This window comes from Mauremys reevesii, linkage group 3 (genome assembly GCF_016161935.1).
Source record: "Mauremys reevesii isolate NIE-2019 linkage group 3, ASM1616193v1, whole genome shotgun sequence".
Taxonomy (NCBI): domain Eukaryota; kingdom Metazoa; phylum Chordata; order Testudines; family Geoemydidae; genus Mauremys; species Mauremys reevesii.
In genome coordinates, this window is record NC_052625.1 from 195,580,242 (window position 1) to 195,604,314 (window position 24,073).

Consider the following 24,073-nt stretch of genomic DNA (forward strand, 5'->3'; position numbering starts at 1 on the left):
TAAAAAAAAAAAAAAACTTCCAATGACGGGGATTCCACATCCTGCCTAGTAACCTGTTCCCGTGCTTAACTATCTTTACAGTTAGAAAGATTTTCCTACTATCTAACATAAATCTCCCTGACTATAAACTGAGCCTATTACTTGTCCTACCCTGGGAGGACGTGCAGAACAATTGATCACCATCTCCTTTATCATGAACTCAGACATATCTGAAGAATGTTATCATGTCCTCCTCAGTCTTCTCTTCTGATGGGGATATGATAACATTATGACAGTCCCCTGACAGGATAACCATCCCCTCTCAGAAGCCCTTACATTAGCCCCTACACATGCTCATTTTTAAATATAACATGGTTAGCAATGAGTGTGTGTAAGGGCCTCGCAGTCATGTTCAGTAGGCAAGATTTTTGAGTTGATAATTTCTCAAAGCCTTCCCGCCAAGGGAATTAAACATTGTTTTAGTAAGTGACAACTTTGCCACCGCAATACTTCAAACTGCTAAAACTTACTGCATAGTCCGTTGTCACAAGCATTAGGGCAATCTCCACACACTGGCCCTGATTTGTAAGGTGTGTTTATTATGTTTCTGTAATTCCCCCTGAAATGGTAAAATTAAACAGCATAAAATATGAAGTCATTCCACAACACATAGCTTCATTTACACTCAGGGGACATTTACAGTGCAGTCAGGGTGTGTGTGTGTGTGTGTGTGTGTGTGTGATTTGCTGGTTGTGTAGACATTCCTGCACTAGTTCTAATCTAACCGCAATGCTAATGAAGCAAAGATGCCATGGGGCAGGCTTCAGCACAGACTAGACAAGTGAGTATGTGCCCCTCAGGGTCAGGCAGGCTTATGCACACACTCGCTGCTATATTTTGCAACCTAGTGAGAATAAAACTAGCACAGACGCATCTACATGACTTGCAATCACAACCCTGGCTGCAGTGTAGACACACCCTTAGTCTCGTATGTGTCAAACAATATTTTCAAATGTCAACATGTAAATATTAAAATGAATTAAAGGTGCATGGCCAAATCCCCTGCACTGCTTTGAAAATCTTACCCCATTGTCTTTATTGTTAATGATTAAGGCTATGTTTTAGTCAAAGGTATTTTTATTAAAAGTCATGGGCAGTAAACAAAAATTCATGGACCGTGACCTGTCCATGACTTTTGCTAAAAATACCAGTGACTAAAACTTGGGTTGGGGGGCCAATGGTGCTCTTGGGGTGGGTGGTTCGTGGGTGCTGGGGGAGGTGGACCCTGATGATGGGCGTGGGGGGGCAGGCACCATGGCCCAGGACCCATGCTGATGTTGGGGGGGGCAGCTTGATGGGGCTGGCAGGGGCCGGGCTCCCTACCCACTCCACGTCCCTGCAGTTCCTGGGCGGTGGAGGGGTCAGAGGGCTCAGCATGCTGCTCCCACCACAAGCACCAGCTGCCGCAGTGCACATTGGCCAGGAACCACAACCAATTGGAGCTGCCGGGGCAGGGCTTGTGGAGGCAGGCAGTGTGCGGCACGGAACTGCCTCTGGCCCCTCTGCCGCCTGGGAGCTGCAGGGCCATGCCAGTGGGAGCTGGGGAGCCCCTCACCCTGAGGTAAGCACCCCCCCGCACCTCCCAACCCCCTGCCTGTGGCCCTGAGCCCCCTCCCACACATCCAAACTGCTGCTGCTGGCCCAGGGGCTGCCCCACTTGAGCAGCCCCTGAGCCAGCACCAGTCGCTGCAGAAGTCACGGAGATCACAGAAGGTCATGGAATCTGTGACTTCTGTGACCTCCGTGACAGACTCGTAGCCTTATTAATGACAGATTGCTTACAATACTTGCAAGTGCTTATGTGCCATCCTGAGTAGTGGGCTCGCAATGACCAGCACTGCCACTTCAAAGGAAGGTGCAATAAACCCTGCAGGAGGCAGTTAGTAGATAACATGTCCTACAGAAAGTTTCTTGCAGGCCCCTATTAGTTAGAAATATGAGCATCTTCTTTTTGATTTACCTGGCTGTTAAGAAAAAATGCTTAGATTTATAAGCGGAGCCGATCTCACTGGGCAATTATTGGGGGTTTTGTGGGTTGTTTTATTTCAGAATGTAATTTGCATGTATGCTTCTGCATACCAGTATTACTGAATTGCTCCTCTGATCATAAGCCCAGTTTAAAAAATATGCTGCATTTTGCAATGTAGCTGACAGCTCTTTGGATCATTTTGATGAATTAAAGCACTAAGGAATTCCGATAATCAATTAAATCCATAGTTAATACATACGCAGGGCAGTAATGGCAAACGTAATAGTATTTGTAAAATCTCTGAGGACAAAACGCAATTGCACAACCAATCTGGTAAGACCTGTACCAAACCACCTGGAGAGAGAAGAATAAATAAATTTTAATATAACAAATTATTATAATAATAATTAATATAATACATTAATTATAATAATATAATATAATACAATACTAATGTAATGAACATTTTCCTATGAAGTTGAGATTTGGGAATATTATCTTATTACACAGTGTAGCAGAATATGTCACATCATGTAGGAAAGGAAACAGAAACACTGTAGTTTTCATATTGTCTTATTCACCCTTCATAGAAAACCATCTAGGATGTAATTGGAACGACACCCAAGCAACATAGTAGATTCTCAATCACCTGGAGTTTTTAAGTCAGGCATATACATAAAAACATATACACTGGTTCAACCACAAATTGTTGAGCAAGAGGCAGGAATCAGTGGATAAAATTATCTGCTCTGTGTTACATGCAACTAGTGAGACTAGATGGTCATAATGGCTCCTTCTGGTCATGAAATCTAATACAATACAATTGTACAGAGCATTTGTAAACCAACCTAGAGATGTTTATCTCTCTAGGTTCTTATCTCGCCTCTATTCCAGTAATAATCAAATGCCTCCATAATATTTACACATACAAATTAAGCCTCTTTTACACTTTCTTCTTTTGTAGCCTGTAGGGGAATTAGCTTGATTAGTTTATAACTAGTGCATGTGAGTGAGTGTGTGTGTGTATGTGTCTGAAGAATGTATTGAAGGAAAGCTAAGGGAAGGTGCTTTAAACTAGACACTGGGGGGAGACGGTTGGGAGAGGTCCTGATGCTCTCCACGCCAAATTTATACATTGGGGGTGAGAACAACAGGATAACAACAGATATAGCCAGAGGAGGACGGTTAGGTGTAAGGAAGAAGGGGGGGACGGATACTAGATCGACAGGTCATACTGGTAGTACTGTGTCCCTACCAAGTTGGGTGAGAGGAGCCAAACAGCAAAAATTAGGATGTTTGTTCACCAATGCGAGAAGCTTAGGTAACAAAATGGAGGAATTGGAGCTCCTGGTCCAAGAATTGAAACCGGATATCGTAGGAATAACCGAAACATGGTGGAACGGTAGCCATGACTGGAGTACAGGTATGGAAGGGTATGTGCTGTTTAGGAAAGACCGATGCAAAGGTAAAGGTGGGGGAGTAGCATTGTATATCAATAATGAGGTGAAATGTAACGAAATAACTAGCAATGCAATGGATAATACGGAGTCTGTTTGGGCAATGGTCACATTGGGGAAGAAAACTACTAGAGCCTCCCCCGGGATAGTGATTGGGGTGTGCTATAGACCGCTGGGATCTAGCCTGGAGATGGATAGAGAGCTCTTTAATATTTTTAAGGAGGTAAATACTAATAGGAACTGTTTGATCATGGGGGACTTTAACTTCCCGGATATAGATTGGGAAACAAATGCTAGTAATAATAATAGGGCTCAGCTTTTCCTAGACGTGATAGCTGATGAATTCCTTCATCAAGTAGTTGCTGAACCGATGAGGGGGGATGTCATTTTAGATCTGGTTTTGGTGAGTAACGAGGACCTTGTTGAGGAAATAGTTGTAGGGGACACCCTTGGCTCGAGTGATCATGAGCTAATTCGTTTCAAAATAAATGGGAGGATAATCAATATTGCATCTGAGACTAAGGTATACGATTTCAAAAGGGCTAACTTTACTAAATTAAGGCAACTAGTTAGGGAAGTGGACTGGACTAACATATTTAGGGATCTAAAGGCAGATGACGCCTGGGGTTACTTCAGGCGTAAGCTGCAGGAGTTGTCAGAGGCATGTATCCCGAGAAAGGGAAAACGGCTCGTAGGTAGCAGTTTTAGACCGAGCTGGATGAGCAAGCGTCTTAGAGGGGTCATTAAGAAAAATCAGAAAGCGTACAAGGAGTGGAAAATGGGAGGGATTAGCAAAGAAACCTACTTTATTGAGGTCAGAGGGTGTAGGGAAGCAGTGAGAAAGGCAAAGAGCCGGGTGGAGATGGACCTAGCGAAGGGGATTAAAACCAATAGCAAAAGGTTTTTTAGCCATATAAATAGGAAGAAAACCAAGAAAGAAGAAGTGGGACCGCTTAAAACTTTAAACGGAGTGGAGATTAGGGATAATCTTGGAATGGCACAATATCTGAATGAATATTTTGCCTCGGTCTTTAATGAGGCTAATGAAGGGCTAAGGAATAGTGGTAGAGGGACTGATGGGAATGAAGATATGGAGGTAGACATTACGGTATCTGAGGTAGAAGCCAAACTTGAACAGCTAAACGGAAGTAAATCGGGGGGCCCGGATGGTCTTCATCCTAGAATATTAAGGGAATTGGCGAGTGAAATTGCAAGCCCGTTAGCGATGATTTTTAATAAATCTCTAAACTCGGGGATTGTACCGTTTGACTGGAGATTAGCTAATGTAGTTCCTATATTCAAGAAGGGGAAAAAAAGTGACCCGGGTAACTACAGGCCTGTTAGTTTAACATCTGTAGTATGCAAAATCATGGAAAAAATTTTAAAGGAGAGAGTGGTTATGGAGCATGAGGCCGATGGCAACTGGGACAAATTACAGCATGGATTTACAAAAGGTAGATCGTGCCAAACCAACCTGATCTCCTTCTTTGAGAAAGTAACAGATTTTTTTAGACAAGGGAAATGCGGTGGATCTAATATATCTTGATTTCAGTAAGGCGTTTGATACGGTACCGCATGAGGAATTACTGGTTAAATTGGAAAAGATGGGGATCAAAATGAAAATCCAGAGGTGGATAAGGAGCTGATTAAAGGGGAGACTGCAGAGGGTCGTATTGAAGGGGGAACTGTCGGGTTGGAGGGGGGTTACCAGTGGAGTTCCTCAAGGTTCGGTTTTGGGTCCGATTTTATTCAATCTATTTATCGCTGACCTGGGAACCAAGAGTAGGAGTGGGCTGATAAAGTTTGCGGATGACACCAAGTTGGGAGGTATTGCAAATTCGGAAAAGGATAGGGATATCCTCCAGGGAGATTTGGATGACCTTGTAAACTGGAGTATTAGTAACAGGATGAAATTCAATAGTGAGAAGTGTAAGGTTATGCATTTAGGGATGACTAACAAGAACTTTAGTTATAAGCTGGGGATGCACCAGTTGGAAGTAACGGAGGAGGAGAAGGACCTAGGAGTCCTGGTTGATCGTAGGATGACTATGAGTAGGCAATGTGATGTGGCCGTTAAAAAAGCTAATGCGGTCTTGGGATGCATTAGGCGAGGTATTTTTAGTAGGGACAAGGAGGTGCTAGTCCCGTTATATAAGGCGTTGGTGAGACCTCATTTGGAGTATTGTGTGCAGTTTTGGTCTCCCATGTTTAAGAAGGATGAATTCAAACTGGAACGGGTACAAAGAAGGGCTACTAGAATGATCCGAGGAATGGAAGGCCTGTCGTATGAAAGGAGACGTGAGGAGCTCGGTTTGTTTTCCTTAACCAAAAGAAGGATAAGAGGAGATATGATTGCACTTTTTAAATATATCAGAGGGATAAACACCAGGGAAGGAGAGGAATTATTTCAGCTCAGTGCTAATGTGGACACGAGGACAAACGGATATAAATTGTCAATCAGGAAATTTAGGCTTGAAATTAGACGAAGGTTTCTAACCATCAGAGGAGTGCAATTCTGGAACAGCCTACTGAAGGAAACAGTGGGGGCGAAGGACCTCCATGACTTTAAGATTAAGCTAGATAAGTTTATGGAGGAGATGGTATGATAGGATAAGGGGCTTAGTCAATAGGTCAATTAAGTGCCACACTGGTAATTAGTACAATGGGTCAATGATAGGATATTGTTAGCCTTTTTCCAGAGGGTATGGCTGGAGAGTCTTGCCCGCATGCTCGGGGTTCAGCTGACCGCCATATTTGGGGTCGGGAAGGAATTTTCCTCCAGGGTAGATTGGCAGTGGCCCTGGAGTTTTTTCGCCTTCCTCTGAAGCATGGGGCAGGGGTCGCTTGCTTAAGGAGTGGGTGGATCGGCTTATGTGGCCTGCATCTTGCAGGAGGTCAGACTAGATGATCATAATGGTCCCTTCTGATCTCAAATTCTATGATTCTATGATTCTATGTGATGTTAATTTAGGGCCTGAACAACAACAGCAAGAACAACATTAGTCCTACAAGAAAAAAAAATCTAGTAGGTTATCTAGACTCTCTCTCTGCCAATGTGGTATGGTTCCCTACAACTTAGGGAGCTTGGTCTAGCCTAGTTTTAAATTATGCAAGCCATACGGTTTCCACCACATTCCTTGATCTAACAGACCTTACTGTGAGGAAGTTGGTCATAATATTTAGTCTACAGTTTCCATAGTTTTATTTTGTTTTTTCTCTCATTACTTTTGTTCTGTTGGAATAATTCTTATCCTTTATGGTGTTTTATTTCCTTTAAATATATTGAGGCTGTTATTTCTCCTGCCCCTGGTAATCATAGAATCATAGAATACTAGGGCTGGAAGAGACCTCAGGAGGTCATCTAGTCCAATCTCCTGCTCAAAGCAGGACCAACACCAACTAAATCATCCCAGCCAAGGCTTTGTCAAGCTGGGCCTTAAAAACCTCTAATCATTTAGCAAGCATGTATCAGTTAAAACATCAATAGGACAAGTGGTGTTATGGTCCTTACCTGAGTATAATGGCCAATCATTGCATCTGGTATGGTTGACCCAATGCCATATATGAAATGTTCCACCTCATTGTACCAGCCTTGAATTACATTTGACCAGGAATTGGGTGCAGTTGACATGTAGAGATTTTCACCACAGCCCACTGCTGAAAATGGAAAGGAAACCATTCACAAAAGCGAATGAAAGGGGCTTAAGAAGATACAAAAGCTTCAGCATGTGGGAGGACCAGTAGAAGATTCAGGAATTTCTAGGAGAGCCTGGTGGGAAGAATCTATTTCATTTCCTGAATACCCACATTTTACAACCCTGCCCTCTGTCACTCTTCGGGTCATGAATGAATAGCGTTGAGTAAATTCCAATGGTTCAAAGGTTACCTTTAGTTCTCATAAGTATTCAAAGATTCAGATGTTTATCTGAACTTTCACGGCAGCGATAAATTAGCAGAGCCCAGATCCACCAAAATGCCAACATATCCCTAAAACTCTGAGATCCATCCACTCTGGACAGAACAAATAAACGTCTTGACATTGCCCCCTGGTTCCTTGTCTAATGCACCCCGAATAGTCACATATTGGTCCAGCCTTCTCGTTTCCTCCATAAACTATGTCCAAATTTTAAGGATCTACTGTTAATCCATCCTGGTGTTTGGTATGAAAATATTGGGAAAATGGGATTTCTTGCAAAGATTCTTAAATCAGGAATAACTCCATAGATGTCAGTGGAGTTACACCAGTGTAAAACTAGTACAACATAGATCAGAATCAAAGCCTAAATTTGGATCTGGATTCTAACTTTCTCATGTGTCAGGAGTGTTCATGTCCAGGGTCTTGCTCTGGATCCAGTCCTGAATCCATCATAAACTCAAATTAACAATAGCATTGTTCATCACTCTGTGAACAAATGCAAGTGACCTCAGTTAAAAGGGATTACCTTCTCACCAAGCACTTTTCATATTATTAGAACTGTTTGGGGATAAAGAATGGGAGGAGGGGGATTGGAAGGAGATAAATCTAAAAAAAATAATTTTTTCCCCCAATTTTTCTTCAGAAGTTAAAAATGGTGAAATTTCTTGGACATTTTTCATTATTTCTTTAATGTTGAAATTATAGTCAATATTCAAAAAATGTTGCTTACACAGAATAGATTAATCCATACACTCCAGTGTTATAACTGTTATTCATTCAGCAAAATATTAATACCACTTAAATATGAATGGGGTTACATTATCTGCAAATTGTTTGTATAATGGTTTGAATGAAGCATTGTTCATTTAAAAGTGATACTTTACTTACTAGTTGTCCTTTTGTTTTGGGGACTGTGGTATAAAGTACATTCATTTGCCCAACTCTTGGCATTCCTTGCAGCTGCAGGACTCCATTCCTTAATTAAATGAGAAACATTGGGTATTCAGATGTGTACCTCTTAGTACTTCGTAATGCAGAACATAGAAGAGAACATACACTTGGAAATTGCATTTTCAGTGTTGAAAATTTTCTTGACAATTCCTTCTCTCTCATTTGGGCAGCAAAATGAGGAGCAGCTCAGTAGCTGCACACCTCAGGAGGAGGCTAGATATCATGGTGATTAGCTAGATGGAGAATACATCACAGGGCAACCTGGGAGACCAGATCTAGTGGTTTTTCCCTTCAGTTCAAAAGGAGACATCATTTTTCATGAGCAGCAAGATTTGTCATATCCAACATACTCCCTTCCCCTACTAACTACTATGTTCACTAACATTTTATCAGGGAACGGATTCAAATGGTATGTTTTCTGCCAGGGGATATGCTATGCCCTTCCAAATTCTCTAGTAACATTGATAGGGTTTGTATGCATTATAGATTGCTTTGTAAAATACATCTTACCATCCTCAGCATGTTGCTAGCGGTTGGCATCACCCGTCTCCTTAAGGCATTGTGCTTGTCAACAATCTCCTTTTGTTGATTTGTGTTGTCAGTTGACAGAGAAGCTAAATCTGGAGTCTAAATTAAAGGAATGTACAATAGTTTTTCCTATATTTGGTTGTGTGAGTCTAAAATATTTTATATGTAAACCTAGGAATCAATTCCAATTAATGTGTCTTTAAATTATTTCATGAACTAATTATGGTTATAAACTTAATTTCATCAGAATGAATCTGTCAATCAATCATTGATTAATTAGTTATAGGTCAGATTCGAATATCTTTATTCTATGCCATATAGCACCTTACTTCACGTGTGGTCCCAGTGAGCACAATTTAGCAATCAAAAACTGATAGTGTTATCGAATCTTAGAATTTGTAGACTGCCAAATTCTTTGAAATATATTGGGCCAAATACAGTACTGTTAAAGACAGGAAAACTCCTCTGAATGTATTATTATTTATTTATTTAATAGTGCTGTCAATTAATCACAGTTAACTCACGTGAATAACTAAGAAAAATTAATTGCAATTAATGGTGAATAATCGCAGTTTTAATCACACTGTTAATAGAATACCAATTGAAATTTATTAAATATTTTGTATGTTTTTCTACATTTTCATATATATTGATTTCAATTACAACACAGAATACAAAGTGTGCATTATTTTTTATTACAAATATTTGCACTGCAAAGGGATAAATAAAAGAAATAGTATTTTTCAATTCACGTCATACAAGTACTGTCGTGCAATCTCTTTGCCGTGAAAGCGCAACTTACAAATGTCGATTGTTTTATTACATAACTGCACTCAAAAACAAAACAATGTAAAAGTTTAGAGCCTACAAGTCCAATTGGTCCTACTTCTTGTTCAGCCAATCGCTCAGACAAACAAGTTTGTTTACATTTACAGAAGATAATGATGCCCTCTTCTTATTTACAGTGTCACCAGAAAGTGAGAACAGGCATTTGCATGACACTTTTGTAGTTGGCATTGCAAGGTATTTAGGTGCCAGATATGCTAAACATTTGCATGCCTCTTCATGCTTCAGCCACCATTCCAGAGGACATGCTTCCATGCTGATGACACTCATTAAAAATTACATTTGTGACTGAACTCCTTGGGGAAGAATTGTATATTCCCTGCTCTGTTTTACCTGCATTCTGCCATATATTACATATAATAGCAGTCTTGGATGATGACCCAGCACATGTTCATTTTAAGAACATTTTCACTGCAGATTTGACAAAACTCAAAGAAAGTACCAATGTGAGATTTCTAAAGATAGCTACAGCATTTGACCCAAGATTTTAGAATCTGAAGTGCCTTCCACAACCTGGGAGGGATGAGGTGTGGAGCATGCTTTCAGAAGTCTTAAAAGAGCAACACTCTGATGTGGAAACTACAGAACCCAAACCACCAAAAAAGAAAATCAACCTTCTGCCGGCGGCATCTAACTCAGATGATGAAAATGAACACGCATCGGTCCACACTGCTTTGGATTGTTATCGAGAAGAACCATCCATGAAAATACCATGAAATGTTTGAGTTCTTTAGTATACTATAGAATTTCTTCATTATTGTGAATGTTATACATAAGGTTACAAAACAGTTTTCTTTGTAACCCTCTGTTTTCCCGGTTATGTCTATCTAAGCTCAGTCAGTATTGCTGCATGTGTGTGTCATTTCTCGTTTCATTTGTAAACCTTACTCAGCCTCAGGGTCTTAGCCTCTGATCCTATGATTGCTTCTTCATGTGTCTGACTTTACTCATATGAGTAATCCTATTGCTACTGAGAGGACTTAAGCGGATTTAAGTGCTTGTATTGCTTTAGGGACTTAACTAGGTTTAAAATTTCACCCCCCCCATCTCCTCAAAAAAAAAGTCATAATCAACATGAAATGCTTTGAAATGACTGAAGTGGAACATTTCAATTGACATAAAAATGTTTTTTTCTTTATCAGTTTGCAAACATATTTGACATTTTTACTTTTCATTGTGATTCAGAAATCTCAAAATATTCCTGGGATTGGAAAAATGTTTCCCATCCAGCTCTTGTCCTACCTGTCCGGTGGATGGCTGCAGCACAGCAGCCAGGCCAAGGAATGCAGTCAGCAGAATCATCTCTGAAAAGGGAAGAACAACCTGCTTAGTTCTCTTTCCTGACTATAGCTTATGTTTATTTATATACATTCTAGCAGAAGTGTGCTGCTGTGTGCTGTATATATCTGGGGTTTTTCTCAGTCAGAAAGGTAGTGGGTTTGTCACCAGGTCTTTATACTAGAAAGAATTTTCTCACAGTACATGCTCCTCTACTAGAGGGTTTTCCTTTCTACTAAGTTAAATGTAGAGGGATGTCCTAATTTCCCTGCATGGAGGAAGGGGATACATTACCACTGCTGCCACCCTGCCGTGGGGCTTTCGTTATGTGGGGACAGGTTTAGTTTCCAGCCAAAGCTCCACAGGAATCTTCTCTGTGGAGACTGCAGAGGGGATGCACTGAATTAGCACGTGCACTACCCACCTTTGCAATACTCCCTTCCTAGCCACTTACGGGATTGCACTTGCCCATACTGTCCATCCCATTGTGGAGGGGATGCTGAAGACATGGTACCATAGCTGCCTCCTCAGCAGATTTTCTACTGCTGGGGACATGCACCTCAGGTTACAGCAGCAGGAGCCAGTGCAAACCTGATTTGAATTTAGCCCCTTGGGTTTTGTTCAAACCAGTGCCCCTTGTTTATAATTGAAAGCACAGAGGTGGCCATCTGCATGGAAGGAAAGTAAGGTTTAGGACTAGATTAACATTAGATACAACCCTGAGCAAGGGGTGGTGTATAAGCTCCCAGAAGTATCCTTAGGAGACATCCTTCTTTGACTCAATTCCTCCTGTTTTCTCCTTGCTCCTCAGGATAGTAATTTATTGCTGGTCTATAGCACCAATGTAAACTTCCACCTCCAGCTCCCACAGCTTTACTCATGACTCTGGCCAGGGAGCAAGGGCAGGAGCTAAGTCTCTGTTCATTCCTCTTCCACCTGCTCTGGAGAGGGAGTAAGTGGGTAAGTAACTAGCCTACACCTACCCAACCTTTGAGTAGTTCACGTGAGAATGCTGAGGGGAGATTCCTTCTCCCCAGTGTGAATGCGTAGTCCTAGTCATAATCTAGCTCAGGGGTCGGCAACCTTTCAGAAGTGCTGTGCCAAGTTTTCATTTATTCACTCTAATTTAAGGTTTTGCATCCTGGTAATACATGTTAATGTTTTTAAAAGGTCTCTTTCTATAAGTCTATAATATATAACTAAACTATTGTTGTATGTAAAGTAAATAAGGTTTTTAAAATGTTTAAGAAGCTTCATTTAAAATTAAATTAAAATGCAGAGCCCCCCCGGACCAGTGGCCAGGACCCGGGCAGTGTGAATGGCACTGAAAATCAGCTTGCGTGCCACCTTTGGTATGCGTGCCATAGGTTGCCTACCCCGATCTAGCTGAATAACTGAGAGGAATAAACATTGATGTGTTTGCTCTGTTCATGTTCAAAGGCTAGGTGATTAATGACCAGCACTGGAATATTGCTACAGATCAGGAGCTGGGCCAGGGATTGTGTCCCAGGAAAGATGTGTTGTTTCAGGACATTTGTTATAGAAAGTTTGCCCATAGCATAATTGTGTGAATGGGACACAGCAATGGTTTTCACCCAATGATGACCTGTTGGGATGCAAGGCTGCCCTTGAGGTCCACCTAGGAGCCGTATCCAGTGCAGAATGCAGCTGCCCACTTCTCGCACTGGACAGGACTCTCAGCATATGAGAGGTGTGCTTGAATCCTTACTTTGCATTTTGTCTGATTCTGGGTGCAATTCAAAAAGTGCTCGGGAGTATTTTCAAATCCCTGTAAGGCCCAGGACACAATTATCTGTGGGGATCTTTGCTCCCTGTCATTGTAGTTAGGATCAGCTTGGAGGCTTTGGCTCAAAGTACCTAAGGTTTAACTGGCTTGGGCTAGTGTCTGGGCTGGAATTCACTTCCATTGGTCCTGTGCCCAAGCCCCAGTCTAAGTAGGCTTAAGTGTCTGATGCCAGGTTGATTTATTATTAGCTTAGTTTTATATTTGCTTTAGCAGGAGGTTGGTAGTTGTGGTTTAATGTATCCCTGGTAAAATGATGATGTGGTTAGTTGACATTTCCATGTGCTGCAGAAGTGGGTCTCTAGAGCTACTTGCAAAGAGAGCATGTTGACAGGGAGTGTGGGGGAAAAGCAAGTTGCACTTTTCCTACTGGTATAGCCAGCTCCACTGCTCACCACATTGCTTGTATGATGCTGGAAGCAATGGGCCATATCCTTACTTGTAGCTCTATCAACTTCAGTCTCTAAAGCTCTATCGGCATCAATGAAAATAAATCCATGTACACCGGGTAAGGAACTGGTCCATTATGTCTTCCCCAATCTTAATGTCTGCCTGCACTCCTCTTGGCTTAGACAAGGTATTGTCTATCTGTAGACTTATCTGGTGCGAGGTATTGGCAATCTAGTAGTATAATTGCCTTGTGACATTGTACTCTGGTAGCTGACTCATATGGAGGATAAGGGACCTTCTATTGCTACCATTAAAAAAGTTTCTGCTTTACCTGAACTGGTCTAATCCTGTGTTTTGTGCAATTTTAGAACTGAGATTGTAATCTCAGCTCCCCAAATACAGATATGAACACACAAAGTATCTAATAATTGTATCTGTCCGTGGCATATGGATTCATTATGGGCCAGTTCCTCAGCTGGCAATGACACTATGTTCATTTTCTATCTAAGGATCTGGCCTTAACTTCTAAAATATATGAACACTAAACAATTTAATGCTGATCCTTAGGGTAAATATATGTAATTTTTCTTTCCTGGTAATACATTTTCTGGTGCTGTGTTGGTTTGACTTTAAGGTATAATTAGTACACATTTGTTATCTTATAACTTTACCTTATTATTTCCAAACGTAATATTATGCATGACTGCACCAGTACTTGAGATTAAAGAAATATTCTTAATAAAATGATTTTTTCTGGCATTTCGTTCTGCACTAGACAATAGGAGGATTTTTTTTGATAAATGTGTAGCTGTACACAAGTATTTCAAGCTAAAATGTGTCTGTTTTCAGGTGAAACCAGGCCACTCTTAAAGCAAACTGCACTCTTTTCCAAGTGGAAAAAAAGGAATTTTTCACATAGAAGTGACTTTGGCATTAAAAACTTGGGAAAATATATGCTGTGGCATGTTCTGAGGTGAAAATAACCAACTCAGAGAAATTGTTAATATGGTTAAATTTGCACATAGGACTGAGAAATCTCCCCAAAGGAAATGGCAAAAATGTTCATTCTAAAATTTTGTAATGAAAATAAAATAGAACGATGAGTTTTTTACATGATTCCTACAAAGTTACAAAAATGCCTGCTGGATCCTATTGAGTGTCAACGGGACTCCTACCTACTTAGATGTTTTCGAAAACCCCGTCCTTTTCACCCAAGTGCTTATGCTTTAGAATAGAGGTTCCCAAACTTTTCTTATTGCATAGCCCCTTCCAGATCTACCAGCTGCCAGTATACTCCTACCCTTCTCATCACTGATATTTTGTGTTCTTCTTAACACTACCTGTCTTTAGCCAGCTGTTCACATTTCGTTGTTACATACAAATATACATGTAGTTAAAGGGCAATGTATACAACTGTAAAAAACCCTGATTAAGTTCTGAGCTCAGTTAGACTGGACAGTTTCTGGGCAACGGAACCCGCGCTGTACGGTGATTGGAGGGGAAGGTGACGTATGTCAGCGTCTTTGCGTATCTGCGTTCTCATTGGTACATATTGAAGTAAATTAACCATATTTTTATTTAACCGTATTGTACATAACAAACTCCCACTGAGTTTTAAAGCTTCATCTGAGTAGCCTATTATGAAAATGCAATAAATAAAATAATGAATAAATAAAATCCACCATTACACAATTTCTCCCACATACCCCCTCCCCCACAGAGATGTCTCGTATACCCCAACGACTTATGTACCACAGTTTGGGAATCCCTGCATTAGAAGATGTAAACCTAGTAGCTCTGAGAGTTAAACTTTAGAGCCTGATCCTGCAATCAGCTCTGTGCTCTGTACAAGTGCAAAGTCCCATTGACAGCATGGAGCTGATCCATGCGCACCATTGCAGGATCAGTGCCTTAATACCTCCAGCCTGTATTTTTTCAGCATTACAGGCAGAAATCTTCTTTTGTGTGCTTCTGTTCCCCTCCCAAGGGCTGAGATTTGGAATGACTCAATATAGCTTAAACTATTCATACAAACCAGGCTGTCTTCCTCTCTTTCTTACAAAAGTGAACCCCCCCCCATTCATTATTTATTATCTAGTGAAACTGTTTTAAAATGATACATACTACAATTGATCTTTAGGTAGCTTTCTATATGTGCAAGGTAATTTACAGCTATGTAAGAAGATAGGATCCCTGTCCTGAAGAGAATTTTATCTAAGCCAACAGTGCACACAAAGAACTGGAATTTAAACACATATATTATTTAATACCCCTGCTTACCTGCTGCTTTATTGCCTAGTCACATCATGTAAAGGACACTTTTTATTGTTTCTTGATTCTTTCCATATTTTCTCTTCTTACTTTTGCTAACCCTTTGCCTATATTTTATCCTTCCTCATTTCATTGAAAAAAATCCAGGCATTATGTTGCTCTGGGTACCCGAATGTTTCAAACAGCCTTCTTTGTAGCAGATTATATTTTAAAAGCTGAGAATAAGGTCTCCACATGTTAAATAAAGCAATGTAAATCTTACCTTTCCTTTCTGGGAAGACAGGAAAAATCTTCTGCACCTTTCAAGAGTAGGTGGAAATAAATGGATTTCTTCACTGGAGGACGATATATAGCTCACCTGTTTCCTGCTTTGGCAGGGTGACTCAGCGTCACAGCAGATTTAATAAAACCCTAACTGGAACTGGGTAGAACACTGGGTTTGTTGTACACTCTTCCAAAAACATGTTATTTGCATTTGATTTTTACTTCCTAATATTGTGTATTTGGAAAGCGCCAAGAAACCTCTGCTTCCAATTAAACAGCTGACCTGAGTTTCTTATACATTGCTAATTATAAGTACATTTCACAATTAGAGTGAACTGAATAATGTCATGTCACAAAGAGTCTTTACAGAGAGTTGACACACCTAGTTATCTCTAAGGCTTAGCAGGTCTAATATTCATCGACACCCGTGGCTTTCAAACTTGGGTACATGAGCTTTTGTCAGGGGGTACACAAAAAATCCTTTACTTAGTACAGAGGTTTTTTTAAAATGTGGGGCAGCTCAGGCCGGGGATGCCAGGTGGCTAGGGCCAGCCCTGTGGGGCAGGGCTCAGGGATGGAGTACCTGTCTGGGTTGTCGGGGAGAGGTGTGACCAAAAATTTGTAAAACTCACAGGGGAGGCTCAGCTCATTTGAGTTACAATTTTTGCTTCTGTCCCGCCAACCCAGGCAGATTGGGTGACCTGCTGAGCTGAGTTAGGGGATGGCCGCACAGGGCTGGCCCAAGCCACTTGTGTTGCTGCTCACCCTCCTGAATATTCCTGAATATTCCTCTGTGCCCCTCCCAGGGAACGTGCCCCATAGTTTGAAAACCTCTAAAAGCTGTTGCAAAAGGGAAGGCAGAAATCGGAGGGTGGGGGTGGGCATGTGACCCCACGTGCTCCCCTCACGCATTGCCTCTGCCTGTTTCAGATGTGGGTACGTGCTAGGCAACATTATCTGGAAAGGGGTACACAGCCTAAAATGTCTGAAAACCACTGATCTACACTTGTATCAATTAATCAATTAATTTAGTTAATTAACGGAGTAACTGGGTATAACTAAGCTGGTTTAAATGAGAGAGAACCTGGGCCACTGTCTTTGATTTGGAAAGATAATGGGCCAGACTCTTTACACCAGGGCCTCTCCACATCACTGTGGAAGTATAAAATTCAGAATGGAGTAGAAGGGCCTTAGTGTAAATGAGAATCTGTCCCAGTATGGAGCAGGGTCAGAAACAGTTTCCCCATCCCGTGAACATTTATGAGATTTGAAGAATGTTCCATTCCTCATTGGGATAAAACTGAGACCGTTCAATAATTTTCATGAAAAACCAGCGTGGGAGAGGGGGAAAGACTCACTATTATTTCCTAGGGAGTCAGGACACTGGTGCTATTGGCTAGAGCAGTAACCTGGTATGACTAGTTTTGCTGCTATATTGCTTATACTTGCATAGAAGCATAAATGAAACTTGTTCTGCTTGGTAACAGACATGCCATTTTTACTAGCTGAGCTGGGAAACTCTTCCCTTGGTTATGCTGACACATAAAATAGCCCAAGAAAGATTTTAAGGCTTGCCTGCGAGCAGGACTCCCATGATGCCTTGCAGTTAAGATGAAGCTAACTTTAGAGAGTGGAATTTTGCCAAGTACTAACCTTTACCATGTTTTGAAAACTGTTCTAGGAGATATTTTAGCAAGGTACTAACTGCAAAATATGAAACAAATAAGTATGTCTTTAAAAAGAGCAAAATAATGACTACCCAACAGATGTTGAGACAGTAGGAATATTGCAACGGAACAGGGCACCTTGCAAATAGCCTGAGAAGTGTATACCAAAAAGCGGCAATAAGTAAGGACCAGAATGACATACATTATACCCTAACAAGGGTATAATTGCCCTTAAATCTTAGAGGAAGTAAGACCATGTGCAGTCTGGATGCAGGCTGCCAGAGAACAACAGGGGAAGATCTTCAGCAGGTGTTGGTAACTGTATGCCTCTGTGTATGCTTCTCTACTAACTGTTAACCAATAAACCCAGTCAAAGCTGATTTATCCGAGTTTTCTTATGATTGAACTAAATCAGAACATGAGAGAATTTTCTCGCTAAACATATAATCAGTTTAATTTGATCAATTATTGGTTATCGGTTAATTGGTTATTATTGATTATTAATTATCAATAGTTATATGGGAAACCAAGAGTAACCAACATAATCTACTTCCCCATTATGAACAATGAGGCCTGAATTCAGGTCTTCAATGATTTTAAGGCCAGAAGTGACCATTGTGATCATCTAGCCTGACCTCCAAAGTAACACAGGCCATAAGACATTCGTGAGTCAAAGCAAGTAGTTCTGGTTCAACAAGACCATATTTTTAGAGCCATACAGTACAGTAACAGAGCTTCAGGCCAGAAGAGACCGCCACATCATCCTGACCCTCTGTATATCACAGGCCACCAGCACCACCCAGCCCAACTAAATCCAACAATCCAAATGAGACGAATGTATTACAGAGACTAAACTGTTGTGTGCCATAGGCAGAGAGTAGGAGGGACTGAGTTGCACCGATACCCAAGTCCCTGTAATGGCGGGGAACTGATTAAGTGAGATATTCTCAGATGATCCGGGCAAGTCACCCAGGCCTCATGCTGCAGAGGAAAGCAGAAAAACCCCAAGGTCCCTTCTAATCTGGGGAGGGGGTTTCCTACTCAAACCCACATATGATTATCAATTAGACACTGACCATGTGAGCAAGAACCACCCAGCCAAGCACCTGAGAGAGAGAATGCTTAGTGCCACCTCAGAGCACTGGCCCACCCCTTCCAAGGTCCCATCTCCAGCCATGGCCATCTCTGATGCTTCCCTGACCCCAGGTGAGGCCCTAATGCAAGAAATTTTGGGAACTCAAAATGAGAACTGGAAGGGACCCCGCCCCCAGGGTTGCTAATTCCTACCTCCACAAGCAGCCCCATCTTGCAATCCCACTCAGAAATATCTCCATCTCGCTCGTAAAACTTACTGACCTGTTTGCCCCCACAACTCCTATTACAGGCTGTTCTTGAGCTCCACTCTGATGTTTAGAAATTTTAATCTAATTCCCAGCCTAAATTTATCCATGGCCAGTTTAGACCCATTTGTTCTTGTGACAACACAGTCCTCTAGTTTAAATAGCTATTCACCCTCCCTGGTGTGTCCCCCTCTGATGAATTTATTCAGAACAGTCATTTCCCCTCTGAATCTTTGATGTGATGGGCTAAACAAGCCAAGCTCTTTTAGTCTCCTCTCCTAAAATAGAAAAAAACCCACCCAATCTTGATTTCCCTTGATGGAGTAACCACCACAACCCTTTGTAAATTATTCCAATGGTTAATTACTGTCTCTGTTAAAAATATGCACCTTTATTTCCAGTCTGAATTTGTCTAGCTTCAATGTTCAGTCATCAGAACATGTTATATCTTTGTCTGCTAAATGAAAGAATCCTTTGGCATCAAAGTTCTGTTCCCCGTTTAGGCACTTACAGACTATGGTCAAGTCACTCTTTAACCTTCTCATTGATAAACTAAACAGATTGTGCTTCGTGAATCTTTCATTATCATGCATGTTTTCAAATCCTTTAGTCACTTTCATGGCTCTTCTTTGAACTCTCTCCAGTTCAGCTCAGCTGCACCCTGATGAGTAAATTCATTGTCTGTTGTGGTTTTAGGGCTTGAGTCTGATCTCAGCTATACTGGTGTGAATCTGGAATAACACTAGTCTCCTCAGATTATTCCAGTTTACACCTGTATATGTGAGCTCAAGCCCCATGGATGAGTCAGACGTTGTGTGCTTTTCCACTCTTGATTTAATTAAATCAGGAAAAGTCATACTAACAAGATGAGGATAATATCCAGAATTCTGTCTTTTCTCCAAAGATCTTCATAGTCCCAACTGAGGGAGCAGTCAGTCTGCAAGCATTGGAGGATTTCCAGATACAATGTGGCTGTTTGTTTTCCTGGAGGGCCATTGTTTGTGAGGGGATTCAGCCTAAATTCCGAAAAGTCTTCACTGACTCTGCGTTCTTGTTTGATTTTTTTCTCCTCGGACCCGAAATTTTTTCATTACCAATACAAAGTTATATTTTACCCTCCTCAGTCTCAGCAGACCCTCATGACGTCATATTGTTAACATATTGTCCCTGGTTATGGGTGGGTTATTTGTAGGGTTTTTGGGTAGAGGAATTATAGACTGCTGGGATTTTATTACAGCGTTAAGGATTTCTAGGATTTCTTCCATCCTCATGAATTTTAATATTTCTTCCTGTTGCATCAGAATCACTAGATTTCATATTTCCACAGCATTTGCTTCCATGAATCCATTTTTCCCTGTACTGCTCTGTTCTGTAAATCCAGTTCTGTATTATGGTGAAATCAAATGACCTGCTATTCCTGGTATCTTAATTCCGTATTAGGCTCATGTTTTCAGTCAATTACAAGTCAACATATAAGAAATAGACAATGAGTGTTTATCATGGAACCATAACTGTAGTTTTGCTAACATGAACATAACTCCTGGTCTTCCTCTGTACACCTCCACTGGCTCCCCTTTCTCCACTGCAGCAAACATACGTTTCTTGTCTTCTCTTTCAAGGCCTTTCATGGCTAATCCCCACCTACCATATCCTCTCTCATACACTATTGAGATGATGACTCCCATCTCCAATCCAACAATGCCAGCCTTCATCACGCACTCATTCAATTTTCAAACAAGCACATTTGTGCAGTCTTCCATGCTGCCTCGCACACTTGGGAGGAACGACCTGGAAACATCTGGAAAGCTTCTTCGTTGTCTGATTCAAATCCCTCCTTAAAACTCTTTTCAGTGATGCCTACAAAAAACATAGGGTGCTGGTGTGCTGACACGACAGCCCATCGTGGTGACCAATGTTCTGTGCTTGTACAAGGCCTAGCTCGGTGGGGCTCTGGTCCATGACTGGGGCTCCCAGGTACTGCATAAATACATAAATAATAATAATAATAACAAATTGTACATGGAACTGAGTGCTCAGTGATAAACAATTCCGTTAGCACTATCTCTCCATATAACTTGAATGTGTGTCAGGCAAATGCCGGTATCTTTCATATCAGCACAGAGTGCCATGTCTGGCAGAGGGTTAAAAGCGATATATTATACACTAGCTCTCAACATGAAAAGTAGAAAAAGTATCCTCAGGCCCTTGTTTGGCCTTCTGATTAGGGTTTTGGTGTGGGATGCACAGGATTGAAGAACTGGGGGAGAAAACATTGAGACGAGGTTAGTAACTGGTGATTGTTGTTCCATTGTCAAAGGCTGCAAGATCTTCATTGTCACCAGAAAGCACATGACACAAATGGAGGGGAGGGGCATAATGGTGCCCTTTGTACCCCCCCAGATCTTGGGACTTTTTTGCTCTGAGTTGGTTCATCAGCTCAGGTTAATGCAGTCAGATACCAACTGCTAACTCCCACCCCTCAGGAACGGTATATTAATGGGATCACTAGGGTAATGCACCTTTACAAGAGGTAACACAGGAGTGGCTACAGTATCTCTGTGACACCAGTAGATTCCTACATGTGGAAGAGAGCCTCCAGGGTCTGGACGTCCTGGGTTTCGGTTCACGTTGAGCTGGTGGAGGGGCTCACAGCAGATGGTGCATGGCCCGGATGTGAAGCCAGTGGAATTCATTTAGTTTTTAGGCAATAATTAGAGTACTAGATGTTGTCAGTGTTGTCTCAGTCCAACATTAACTAGAAAGACTGCTTTCAGAATCAGAAAGTCACATTGTACACAAATGGGACAGTAGGGAAAAGGGGTGTCTTCAAAGCCTAGGGAGGCTTCAGTGGAGCTTCTTCCTCTGATATTGTAGCTACACTGGGCCCCATTCTTTCCTAGCATTCCCTCTCTCCACATTGACTTCATTTGGGGAGGGTAATTTTTTTCTTAATTACTTTAAAAATAGTTGCTCTCCCTGTCTATGTATCATCTGGAATTAATCTACAAGAGGCAGCTTGTTTATGAATTCAGTGTTGTTATGATTCTTCTACAGCACTTATTAGGCACTAGAGTCAAAAATTCCAATCAAGCCTAATTGTGTTCGAAGCTTGTTAAACAAGGCATGTATTTAGCAAGTTGATGATTGACTTATTAATAATGAAGCAATAGTTCATTTTACCACACCACATGTATTTAGGAGGATGATTATATGAAGTGGAGAAGTATGAACAATCATAACAGCTAAAGCTAGATACCTGGAACTTGATGATTTGCATAGAAAAGTGAAATTCACTAAACATTAGGTGACAACACCCTAGTTATTATAAACAAAAAAAAATCAACACATTTAGGGCTAGATTGAGCTTATACAGTTTTATAGGAAAGTGGTAATAAGTATTCCCTCATGGCATAATGGCTGTGCAGATCTTTGGTTTTCATCTTCAGTGGAGTAGGGTAGATATAGAAATAGAATCTGAGGCATTGCGTATCATTCAGGATTATTAATAGACTGTGGAATCTCAGATGTGGAATCAAAATCTTTATTAATAATTTGATCTAGTGTTGATTTTCTCATGAGTCTGTGTATATTTGAAGGCAGCAGCTAGACACGATGGCAGAGAAAGTGGTGAGGAGGAAGGGATTGCTTTATTCCTTTGTGTATTTTTCATTGCCAATTTTGGTTCCAAACGTAGACATCTTTTTCAAAGTAACATAGACCTGGTATGAATCTTCAAACCTGCCAGGGGAAGATGATAGGAATTTAGACTGAGGTAAGACATTATGGACTAGATCACACTTTGGCATGTCACCCTGGGTAAGTTGCCCACATTGCTCTCCAAGGAGGGAACTGTGGCCCAGAAAAAGGGTTTCTGCACATGCCCTAACCGCTGGCTCATCCTTCTAGCTTTAGAGGCTCAATTTTATTGGACCTTGCATGGGTAGGCCAGGAAGTGGGACAGGGTCATGGAGACATTGAGTCAGCCAGAATTCTCCCTGAGCTGCTCACTGCAACATGGCTCCTCTGCCTTAACCTTCCTGAACAGTCTATGCTCAACCATAGCCATGCTCCAGTCCTCTCACTTCACAAACCAACTCATGGTCTCTACGCAGAATATTTTTTCAGGTTTATCACAGAATCTCCAAGGGTATTTTTAACCCTTCCTTCTCCTTCTAAATATGAAAGGGCACTTTCTGTGTTCAATTTCTAGGGCATAACTCTAGTGATTTCTGAAGAAATAGTATTTCCATGCCCACGTTTATTTCCATGCTCAGGTAATAAAAGCTGGGCTTTTCTCCAGGTGTCCAATGGCAATAGAAGTGCACAATATGGGAAGCTTCACATATCAGCCACCATATCATAGAATCATAGAATCATAGAATCTCAGGGTTGGAAGGGACCTCAGGAGGTCATCTAGTCCAACCCCCTGCTCAAAGCAGGACCAAACCCAACTAAATCATCCCAGCCAGGGCTTTGTCAAGCCTGACCTTAAAAACCTCTAAGGAAGGAGATTCCACTACCTCCCTAGGTAACCCATTCCAGTTCTTCACCACCCTACTAGTGAAAAAGTTTTTCCTAATATCCAACCTAAACCTCCCCCTCTGCAACTTGAGACCATTACTCCTTGTTCTGTCATCAGGTACCACTGAGAACAGTCTAGATCCATCCTCTTTGAAACCCCCTTTCAGGTAGTTGAAAGCAGCTATCAAATCCCCCCTCATTCTTCTCTTCTGCAGACTAAACAATCCCAGTTCCCTCAGCCTCTCCTCATAAGTCATGTGCTCCAGCCCCCTAATCATTTTTGTTGCCCTCCGCTGGACTCTCTCCAATTTATCCACATCCTTCTTGTAGTGTGGGGCCCAAAACTGGACACAGTACTCCAAATGAGGCCTCACCAGTGCTGAGTAGAGGGGAATGATCACATCCCTCGATCTGCTGGAAATGCCCCTACTTATACAACCCAAAATGCCATTAGCCTTCTTGGCAACAAGGGCACACTGTTGACTCATATTCAGCTTTTCGTCCACCGTAACCCCTAGGATGGTCTCAGGAGGCCTTGTACCTGAACATCAAGCAGGTTTCCTGCTTCATCACACCCTTCAGCCAGTGTTAACACCAATGACGGCTCACATGTTGGAATTTGTTACATGGATAAAATGTGCGGCAGAGGAGGAGGAGATGTGTTGCCATGTGTTGCCATGCCAGAACCCAGCCAAGTGTGGTTATAGTCAGTGAAGGGGATATACGCAGTACTGCAGATTCTTTTTTTTTTTTTTAATAGCCGCTTCTTATGTGGTAAATATTCAGTATGCTTCATGCCATTACATCTGTGCTTTGAAGTTCTACTGCTCCA

General features: G+C 41.5%; 1 protein-coding gene across 1 annotated transcript in view; it reads right to left on the reverse strand.

The window, feature by feature from the left end:
* Nucleotides 1–24,073, reverse strand: part of LOC120401868 (serotriflin-like) — a 37,296-nt gene that overhangs the window by 1,761 nt on the left and 11,462 nt on the right. The window contains exons 2-7 of the mRNA XM_039532096.1: nt 10,949–11,010; nt 8,843–8,959; nt 8,270–8,357; nt 6,977–7,122; nt 2,268–2,362; nt 510–598 (exon numbers count right to left, since the gene is read on the reverse strand). Coding sequence (XP_039388030.1) covers nt 510–598; nt 2,268–2,362; nt 6,977–7,122; nt 8,270–8,357; nt 8,843–8,959; nt 10,949–11,010 — 597 coding nt within the window. The remainder of the gene's footprint in view (nt 1–509; nt 599–2,267; nt 2,363–6,976; nt 7,123–8,269; nt 8,358–8,842; nt 8,960–10,948; nt 11,011–24,073) is intronic.